We start from the raw sequence: 11,261 nt of genomic DNA, 5'->3' as shown, positions 1-11,261 counted from the left end.
GCAATGACTTTTTTAACTATGAAAGCAACTCCATTTTTCCTCACCTTTTCATCTCCAGAGTAATAATATATCATATGATCATCTGACTCAGAATGCCCCATGCCAGTCCATCTCATGTCACCAATGCCTAGTATGTCAATATTTATGCGTTCCAGTTCTTCCTTAACAAGATCTAATTTTCCTACGTTCCATTTCTTCCTTAACAAGATCTAATTTTCCTACATTCATGGTTCTCACATTCCATGTCCCAATCACTAGTGTTTGCTTACAACTATGTGTAGCAGTGGTAAAAGATTATTTGTTAAGTGTGTATACTACTACTGTTTATAGTAGTAAACAGTTACTGTTTATAAATGTGTATACTACTACTGTCTTAAAAGTGAAAGTAATGACAAGTACACAGTCTTGTTCATAACTATTTTTTCTTTAATTGTAGGATTTTATCGATCTGACGTTATCAAAGACTCAACGAAAGACACCAACTGTAATTCATAAACATTATCAAATTCATCGCATTAAACATTTTTACATGAGGAAAGTAAAATTTACTCAACAGAATTACCATGACAGACTGTCTCAGATTTTAACAGATTTCCCCAAATTGGATGTAAGTAACCCTGGATAAATTTTTAATGTGTATGTGTAAGTATGTATACTGCTGCAAATGTGGTTTTGCAAAACTTGCAAATAATTGCTTCTTAACTAATGCAGTCTACTCAGATGAGAGAACAAGAGGGAAACAAGGTAACTGACTTGCCAAAATAAATGGCCAAGCTGGCAACAGAATCCAGGTTTGTTTTGTAAGGTTTTTATTTGTTTTGTTTCTTGGTGTTTTTCCATTATCCCATCCAAACTCCATATAAGAAGGCCCAAAGGCTTTCTTTGTAACCTTCATAAATGAAGATCCAGCTCAAAATATTTGAAAACTGTGGACTCTAAATTTATAAGCTCAGAATCTCATTTTCTCACCAACCTTTAAGCTTCCATTCTCCTGAGCATCATCCCCTCTTTCCTCTTTCTGAGTCATCTTTTTTCCTGTGTCTCAACTTGTGTCAGCTTTCTTGTCACCTGCCAGTGTGTCTCCATTGTTTGTGATCTTACTGCCTGAGAATTGGTATTTGAGAAATATCATTGGTGTTTGATGTATTTTTATGATGGAGGCAAAGAGAAAAATACTATTAGAGCAGGATTTAACAGCAGTTAGACCAGGAGAATGGGAGGGAAGGAAAGCCAGTGCATGGACCTTGTCAAGAAGTATAACACAATAAGGAAATTTTCCATTTTTAGAAAAATAGAGAAAGAATAGCATGTTTGTAGGCTGATAGGAAGTCATGTAGAAGTGGAGAATTAAAAATGAAAAAGATGGTTTCTGGAAGTGAGTTTTTGAGTTAGTAAGGGAAGGTAACTTAGTGTGTGATTGGGGAGAAACAGATAAAGGTTTTTGGAGAGAAGATGGGATATAGTGCCTTAGAAAATTAATTCCTCAAATAGTTGCATTTAGAGATGAAGAACTGTTGGACTAAGATGACAACTTTTTTTCCCCCCTAGGATATCCATCCATTTTATGCTGATTTGATGAATATTCTCTATGACAAGGATCATTACAAGTTGGCTCTAGGACAGATAAACATTGCCAAAAGTTTAGTGGACAAGTAAGGAATTTTATTGCTATGGTATCTACAAGTAAGCCATTTTATTAACACAGTATCTGTTAAGTTACTGTGAAAAGTGAAAAAAATTCATTTAAAAATTTCTTTTAAAGTGTTGCTAAGGATTATGTCAGACTTATGAAATATGGAGATTCTCTCTACCGCTGCAAACAGCTGAAACGTGCTGCCCTGGGGCGAATGTGCACTATTATCAAAAGACAGAAACCCAACTTGGAATACTTGGAACAAGGTATTTGCAATAAATCTATAAGCAAAAAGTTTTTTTACTTTTACTATGTACGTATTTTTTTCTACGTTAAAGTAATTTACTATGGTGAAATATATGCAGCATGTTTTTTTAAATATCATTAATTTCAATGAACATTTACAGAGACTTTGGATTTCCAGTCATTCATTGTTGCACTTTCCTCCCCTCCCAACCCTCCCCATAGTACACTACCCTCTTGGAAAAATGAAAGAAAAATTCTTTCATTGTTTTACAAACCCTCCCCCAGTTCCACTCCACCATGTAGCCTTCGCTCTAGACTCCTGTCATGACAAAAATACCTAATCACATACCCCTTTTTAACAGTTTTCTCCCTCATCTGTTTCAATGCAGTATACATTGTTGAACCCATCTTCTTCAGTCTCTCCCCAACCCCAAGGTCAGTCCTGTTTTACAACAGTGGCACCATGCAGTGTTTGTCCTTTTGTGACTGAGATACTTCACACGGCATAATGTCCTCCAGAGTCTCCCATTTTGAATAATATTGCATGAGTTCCTTGTTTTTCAATGCAGCATAGTATTCCATTGTGTGAATATGCCACAGCTTCTCTATCCATTCGTTTGTTGATGGGTGCTTAGGTTGTTTCCAGCTCCTTGCTATTGTGAACAAAGCTGCAATAAACATGGGTGTGCATATATCTGCTTGGATGTCAGGTATGGTCTCTTCGGGGTATATTCCCAGTAGTGGAGTTGCTGGGTCAAATGGTATCTCTCTTTGCAACTTTTTGAGAAAGCGCCACACTGCCTTCCACAGTGGTTGCGTCATTTTATACTTCCACCAACAGTGAATAAGGGTTCCAGTTTCTCCACAACCTCACCAGCATTTGTTTCTTGCTGTTCTGTTAAATTTTGCAATTCTGACTAGGGTGAGATGGTATCTCATAATTGTTTTAATTTGCATCTCTCTTGGAGCTAGGGATTTTGAACATTTCTTTACATGCTTGTTAGCCATCTGAATGTCTTCTTCGGTGAAATGTCTGTTCATATACTGTGCCCATTTTTCTATTGGATTATTTACCTTTATCTTGTTGTGTATTTTAACCATTTTTAAATAAAATGTACAATGTTCTTCAATTCACTGAGACTGATTACATTCTCAGTGTTGAACAACTTTTAAAAGTTTATCATCCCAAACAGAAACTCTGTTCCCATTAAGCAACAACACATCATTCTCCCCTTGGCCTCTAACTTCCTAATTTTGCTTTCTGTCTCTCTAAATACACTTACTCTAGATTTTGCAAAGTAGAATCAAAGTATTTTTTCCTTTCATGTCTTTCTTATTTCACTTATTGTTTTCAGAGTTCATTCATGTAGCATGCAGTAGAACTTTTTTCCTCATGATGACTGAAAGATACATCATTTTATCTGTGTACAACAGTCCTAATCCCTGCTCTATCCTGTGCCAGTTATATTGTCTGCGACACACCGCCCCCATTACCCCAGTCACAATCAATCCGTCTCATCTCAGGTCTTCCTCTCCTGCACTGTCCCTCCACCCTCCCAAGCATGACATCCCTTTCCAAGGACTGGTCCCTCCATCCAAAGTATGTCAGATGAAGCTTGAGAATCCTTGCCTCCAAGGAGCAGCCTGATCTAACTCTATGCAGTATGAACCTGTTCTTTCTCTTAGCAGTCCATGGTATAGTTATGAAGATAGGACACATCCCTTGAGTACACGCTTCCCAATTTTGAACCATGCAGTGTTCCCTTGCTCAGTTTTGATGACTGCCTCCTGGTCCAAGTATTCCTTTCACATAAGCACAATCAAGTGTTCTGGGATTCTCATTCTTCTCAGAGTTAGCCAGTTTGTTGTGGTACACACAGTTAAATGCCTTTGTCAGTGAAACACACTACGTTTTATTTTTCTGTTCCTGGATTTATACCTTTTGGCAAATGCTTAAGGCTGTGAATTTTTATATACATCTCTCTATTTTTTATTGTTTTGTGTATAGAACTAGGAGTGAGAGAACTTTCAAAAAGTTTGTTTTTGTTATTTGTTGTGTTATATATTAGTTTAGATGGATGAGATGACAGTCAATTTTTTCCACCATTTATATTCTGGTAGGCGAATTGTTTTTATTGAACAAATTGCTGTCATTTCTCATGCTGACAACTTAATATCACTAATATAAAATACTTTCTCATATTTATGAGTTCTTATGGAGATTGAATTCTTGGGAAGAGAGTGTCAGGGTTATATTCTTTCTTCATACCTACTCAGTTTGTATGTTCAGCAAATTATTCGAGAAGCTGGACTCTCTGAGGAGGATTGTGGCATCAGAATTGGAGGGAGATTCGTCAATAATCTGAGTTATGTAAATGATACAACCTTGCTAAAAATGAGGAGAGCTTGAAGCACTTGTTGCAGAGGAACAAGAAATGCAGCCTTGGGTATGGATTGCATATCAGTATAAGGAAAACAAAGATTCTTACCATTGGACCTATAGGCAGCATCATGATTGGTGGAGAGGAGATTGAAACCGTCGACAGCTTCATGTTGCTAATTACCAGCATTAAGGAAATAAAGAGACACATTGTACTGCAGTTAGGGATCTTTCCAAATTATTGAGTGATGTCAGTTTGAAGACCAAGTAAAGTGCACCAGATTCAGACCATAGTCTTTCTAGTTACTAGCTATGCATCCAAGAGCAGGTCAGTGAATAAGGATGACAGAAAAAGACTTGACGTCTTTGAGTTGTGTTGGAGCAGAGCATGACCAGCTCTTTGGAGACAAGAATGATGAGGCTTTGCCTCATGTACTTTAGGCATGTTGCTAGAAGGGACTCTTCCTTTGAGAAGGACATGATGCTGAGACGGTTAGAGGGTCAGTGAAGGAGAGGAAGGCCCTCAATCATGTGGATTGATATGTTGACTATTGCAGTGTGCTTTTTTGTGTTAGGAAGTGTGAAGATGGTGCAGGGTTCAGATCTTTTGTTGATAGGGTTGCTATCTCTTCTCAATGGCACATAACATCCAGAAGTTGTTGTAGATGGTATAAATATTGAGAAAAATGCCAGAATGTATGGAAATGATTTGTAGCTCAACCTACAACTGATTTTATTTTCTCTTAATAATGTTTTGGTAATGTGTTAGGATCAAACTACTTCTCCAACTTTGTTACCTGATATTTTTTACTTAATAGGACACTTTCTAAATTAAAGTGTTCGCATTGTTTAGCAATAAAAGATAAATGTGATTACAAACTGGGCAAAGGACTTGAGTAGCTATTTATTGAAAGAAGAGCCGATGAAAAGGTGCTGCATTAAATTGGCTAGGGAAATGGAAGTAAAAACTAAAATGATACCACTTTATATCCACTATTGTAAAAATCCCCAAACTAAGCCTACTACCATTTGATTGTTTTTCATGGGGACCCTCTATCTAGAAATCTCTTTGAGAGGATACTTTCTCATTTTTCTCCCTACTATAAGCTGGTAGACTCTAATTGTTTATCTTTTAGTTAACAACCCAACATTTAATTCACTATGCCATTTCTTCTTGTTGTGTTGTTGTTGATTGTCATCGAGTTGAGCATGACTCATAGCGGCCCTGTGAACAAAAGCCCTGAAGCCTTTTCTGTAACTATTGACATTTATTAAAGTTCATGGAGTTTCCAGAGATACGTTGTTTAGGAACTGGATGCCACTCCTGCTTCCAAACCCTTCTTAAACTCAGGAGCTCCAGCAGTCACTGTACACCATGGGTAACCATTAGGGCATTTGACACCCTAATGGCACAAGGTTTAGCATCACAGCAACCCCTGATTTCCTCAGTACAGCGTATCGACAGAAGAGCACTGTACCACTTAGAAAAATGTTCCTCCAACATATAACAGCAGCCTACTTTATTTAAATATAAAGACCCTCCCCAAGGTCTTGTTAGGGCTCCTTTATCCACTAAAGTAACTTCTGAAAAATAAAGTGGTAATAACAAGTATTGGTGAGGATGGAAAGAAATCAGAACTCCAGCCATTGCTTGTGGGGATGCTGGTAGTGTAAAATGCTGCATCTGCTATATAATTGCAGCAATTCCTCAAAAATTTAGAGTTCCCAAGTAATCCCACATTTCCATTTTTATGTATACTTAGGTTTCAGAGCAAGAATTCAAAAACATTTATACATCAGTGTTGCTGGGAGAGGTATTCCTTTAAAGAGATAAGGAAGACCCCTAACATAGTGTATGTACACAGTGACTGCAGCAGTGGACTCTAAAGTGTATGAGAGATGTTGAAGATAGGACAAGATGCAGGTCTGTTCATTGGGTCACTATTAGTTGTTCTCAACTCTGGCACCTAAAAACAGCAGCATTACAGCATTTCAGAAAGCCTGCTTTTGACTTATAATGAAATATTGAAAGGGTAGAGACTAGGGAAAGAAGTTCTTGGTGGTACAGAGGTCAAAAGCTCAGTTGCTGGTCAAAAAGTGGGTGGTTTGAGGCTACAAGCAGTTCTATGAGAGAAAACCTTGCTATTGACAATCTATCCCTGTAAAGATTTCATATCAGGAGACTCAAGACTTGAGTCAGAATCAGGTCATTGGACACAATAGTAATTAAGGCCTAAAGAGTGTGATTCTTGGTATAGCATTTGGGAAGCACTATTGTGGAGGGTTGGGAAGGAGAGGAAGACCCTCACCCATGTGGATTGACAATGATAACTGCTGAAATGGGCGCTTATGTGTGAGGATGGTGCATGATAGATCAGGGTTCACATCTTTGGTTCATAGGGTTGCTATGAGTCATACTCAATTCAGTGGCACCTAACAACAACATTTTATGTACCATGTTGACTCTGTTTTCATTAGTTTATATTTTCTCTGTCACTTTTACATTAAAGGAGTAAGTAGATGTGACTGGGCCTGAGTGTAATTATTTCAAGAGAAAAATTTCAAACAGTTCTTAAAACTTTTGAGTCCCTTAAGTTTTCTTAGAAAATGAAACACATTTGATTTCCTCTGTTCATAGTTCGTCAACATTTAGCCCGTTTGCCAGCCATTGATCCAAACACCAGAACTCTGCTTTTGTGTGGATACCCAAATGTCGGAAAATCCAGCTTCATCAATAAGGTTGGTTTTGCTTTGTCTGTTTTAAATATAAAGTTAGTAATCATAATTTTTTAAGTGAAAGTGCTAAGTATGCTAAGATTTAGGGTAGGTACTTGATGTGGAGAAGTTGGAGCTCTACCCATTAATATTTAAGTGATGGGGCATTATGGCAAAGCTCGAGAACCCTATTAAGAGTAGGTACAATATTTCAAATATGAGCTTAAAACTAGCCACAGTATGTTGTTGAGTACCTTCAAGTTGAGCACAACTCAGACCCTATGAATAAAAGGCCTAAAGACCTTCTGCAGCTATGGACATTTATCAAAATTCATAGAGTTTCCAGAGGCATATTATTTTGGAAGTGGATGACACTAAAGGTATGCTTTGTCAGGGAGCTCTGGTGGCCTAGTGGCAAGAAGCTGCACTGCAATCCCAGAGGCATGTGTTTCAAATCCACCAGATGCTCTGCTGGAGGAGGAGGGACAATCTCCTCCTGTACCAGTCAGATCTGATTTGACGGTACATATACACAAAATAATAATAATTTTTAAAAAACTTGCTTTGTCAAAGAGTGATCATGACAGTCACAAGCAAAATCTGGAGTTTCAGGTTTTTTGTTGTTTTTGTTGTTATTTATATACAATCATTCACATACATTGTATTCCATTCATCCATAATGTGTTTTATACACTCAGTCATATATATTCGATTAGTATATATTTTTATTATTAATCTATGCCTATTACCACCCCATCTCAAGTCTCCATTGAATATTTCCTATTCCTTCACTCTCTTCATCTATCCACTAAGCTCTGCTATCCTAGATTTTCTTCGTTCCCCTTTTCCCCTACCTCTTTTATTCATGTCTTGCTCAGTTATCCTCCTATTGTCACAAAAGTTGCCTTATGCAGTATTTTGACCTTATGTAGCTAAGTTATTTTACTCAACATAATGTTCTCTAGAGGAGTGTCAAATATTTTTAAGTACACTTTCAAAATAATGTTTACACATAATGTGAACCTATCACGACGAGGTAAGGCTATGTAATCTAATATGGTAGTCTCTCTGGTTAGTGTTCCTTTTTAAATATGCATCAATGAAAATGAAACAAATTAGCTACTAATCACATAACAAGAAGTATTAAAAACAAATGTCTAGTATCAAGAAAAACACTCCATCTTAGAAAATTCTGTTGAATATTGCTCGGCTCTAATGGCTTATGAATTGGGAGAGAAGAATTTTTGAGCTTCTGTTAAATAATTGATATCTTCCAGATGTTCTTTTTTAGTCTCTCTATCCTATGATTCATGCTCTGTCTCTATGGGAAAGGTGTTGGAAGCAGAGCTAGTCTACTTAACAAAAGTTTGGTAACACACATTCTGTGCAGTTTAATCCTCTGAGACCACTTTTGTGTGTTTTCTACTAAGACAAAAATTAAGTCTGTAGTGTTTGAGAGTAAAAAAGGTACTAAAATAAGGTATATAACTTATTCTTGAGGGGGAAGAGAAAAATATTTTTAAGATAAACCCCTTTTAATTGAAAGTGTGAATTGTTTTGTTTTAAGGTGACAAGAGCTGATGTGGATGTTCAGCCTTATGCCTTTACAACTAAATCTTTGTTTGTTGGGCATATGGATTATAAGTATCTTCGCTGGCAGGTAAGAGTTCTTATCATTAAAGGTAGAGTGGGTATCTTTTTTTCTATTTTTGCATTACTGAACTTTAATATCAATTTTTAAAAATTGTTAAGAGACTGTCAACTATGACTCTTAAAAGACGCAATTTAGCAACAGAAACAAACTTTTTTCCTGTCTTGTACATCCTCCTGATTTGTGATATGCGCCAGCTCATTGTTAAACCATTGTGCCAGTCTATCTTGTTGAAGGTCTTCCTTTCTCTTACATTTCACTTTAATCAACATTATGTATTTTTCTAAAACTGGTCCCTCCTGACTAATTGTCCTACAGAAGCTCACCATCCTTGTGTGTGAGCAGCACCCTCCAAACAAATTTGTTTTGCTCTTTTGGAAGCCCATGGGATATGTAGTACTCTGATTCAACCCTACAATTCAAAGCCATTGATCTCCTTCTATTATCCTTATTCACTGCTCAACTTTAAGATGTGTAGGAAGTCATTGAAAATACCGAGGCTCCTTCTCCAGCAGAGAAAATACCAAGGCTTGGATCGCCTGATTGTGTACCTCAGTCTTTAAACTGACATTAATGCTCTGTAGCACTTTGGAGAGAACTTTAATAGCAGATTTTCCCAGTGCACAACCTCTTTGATTTCTTGACTGTTGATACAGTATGAAACTGGATGTCAGAACCCTTGAAAATTGGCTTTTCTAGCCATTGTGTTATGTGGGGATAATGGTCTCTAGCCACCTTAATGCGGTCTTAAAAACATCAACGGCTGTGGGACCAATATAAGAGAGAACACTTTCTACTCTGTGAGATACCCCAGTGATGATGGTGATGGAGAGATTGTGAAGGGACTGTGGCAAGGTGTAACTAGAGGAAAGGCTGATTTTTAACTATTCTGAGATAAAGACCACAGTTAAAGGTTTTGCTTACTGGATAATTAGAGGGAAAACTGCTTTATAAATGTTTGGGTGATTGAAGAAACCAGAGATTTCTTGTATTAGTGCTGCTGAGCTGAACCTAGACTTTTCACTAATTAGAGAATTGTGCCTTGTTAATCTGGCTTGAGACTGCTGGATGAAATCTGAATTTGCATAGGGTGATGTTCTATGTCTCCCCCCCCACTCTCCAGTTTATTTCCTTAATCCCTACAACTGTGAGTAGGCAAGTCTGTGAGTCAGCAATGACTATTGGACCCGAATGACTGATAGAGTATACGTATAGGAGCATGTGGGAGGGGGGAGATGCATTCCTGACCAAGCAAGCAGCTGTTTGCTGCTATGGATATTGATGGGGACAGTTCCACTTTATGAAGCAGGTAGAAGTCAGACTCAACCATTATCACGTTGTATCGGCTCCTTAAACAGAAATCATTTAGAATTTCACTCTTTTCTCCATTTGTCATGATGTTGCTTATTGGTCCACTGTTGAGAATTTTTACTTTCTTAATATTCAGATGAAATCCATATTGAAAGCTTTGATCTTTAGCAATTATTTCAAATCTTCCTCACTCAGCACTTTTCACTTCTGTCATCTATATAACTTGGATTTTTGATGAATCTTCCTCCAAGCCTGATATCACAGTCTTCTTCATGGACTCTAGCCTCTCAAAATTTATTTGCTCAGCTTATAAGATTGAATAGGTGTGGAAAGGATATAACAATGATTCACACTTCACCTGATTTTAAGCCATGCAGTGGCCCCTAATTCTGTTCAGACAGTAACATCTTAGGCTATATTATTTCACATGAGCATAATTAAGTGCACTGGGATTTTCATTCTTCTCAAGGTTAGCGGAAATGTATTTTTATCCACAATGCCTTTGGTATTGCCATCTTCAGGCCGGGTACATCTGACCTCATTACACAGTCTCTTCTGAATCTAGCTTGAATTTCTGGCACTTTTTAAAGAATCTTCAGCAAGATTTTACTTAGATGTGACAGTATTAGGTAATTTCCACATTCTTTAGCCTCATATTTCTTTGTTGTTGTTCTTTTTTTTTTTTTTTAAATAGGAACAATTATTGATCTAGTCAGTAGACCAGGTTTCTTGACAAATGCTAAGCACGTCCAGGGCTGTATGTTTGTCAGAACATGTCAGTTGATATTTTATCAATACCTGGAGCCCAGTTCATCTTGAACTATTTCTTTTATTGCCATTTGTTTTTTTTTTTTTCCAATTTTATTGTTTTTGTGTGTGTACCGTCAAATCGGATATTACTGGTACAGGAAGAAATCGTCCCTCCTTCTCCAGCAGAGCATCTGGTGGATTTGAACTGTGCACTTCTGGAATTGCAGTGCAGCTTCCTGCCACTAGGTCACCAGAGCTCCCTGCCATTGGTTCTTGGTCATGTGCACTTCCTGGGATTGTTCCGTGTTGATCAGTTCTTATAGGTACATTCATCCTGTGTATTCCATATTTTGATGCTTCCTGTATCATTCAAGATTTTTTTTCTTTCAGCTTGAAAAAAAGCTGAGCATATTTTTTCCTTTTCTAACTCTAGCTCTTGGTAAATTTTGTTAAAATTTTTTTATTGTTTTCTCAATCTCAACCTTTTAAAGAGATCACTCTAATTTTTTTTTATTGACGTATTATCTTTGCTTTTTATTTTTTTTATTAAATTTTATTAGTTTTAATGAACATTT

The 11,261-nt window shown here is 37.1% G+C and overlaps 1 protein-coding gene across 1 annotated transcript in view; it reads left to right on the top strand.

The window, feature by feature from the left end:
• The first annotated feature begins 442 nt into the window (after nt 1–442).
• The window catches only part of LOC102853596 (nucleolar GTP-binding protein 1-like), a 64,591-nt gene continuing 53,772 nt past the window's right edge, over nt 443–11,261 (top strand). Inside the window, exons 1-5 of the mRNA XM_006902728.1 lie at nt 443–607; nt 1,549–1,652; nt 1,763–1,899; nt 6,898–6,998; nt 8,542–8,634. Coding sequence (XP_006902790.1) covers nt 530–607; nt 1,549–1,652; nt 1,763–1,899; nt 6,898–6,998; nt 8,542–8,634 — 513 coding nt within the window. The 5' untranslated portion in view covers nt 443–529. The remainder of the gene's footprint in view (nt 608–1,548; nt 1,653–1,762; nt 1,900–6,897; nt 6,999–8,541; nt 8,635–11,261) is intronic.

This window comes from Elephantulus edwardii, unplaced genomic scaffold (genome assembly GCF_000299155.1).
Source record: "Elephantulus edwardii isolate Elephantulus edwardi_28Jun2011 unplaced genomic scaffold, EleEdw1.0 scaffold00443, whole genome shotgun sequence".
NCBI classification, from domain to species: Eukaryota; Metazoa; Chordata; class Mammalia; order Macroscelidea; family Macroscelididae; genus Elephantulus; species Elephantulus edwardii.
Note: the sequence above shows the minus strand (reverse complement) of the source record. Positions and strands in the feature narration are given on the sequence as shown.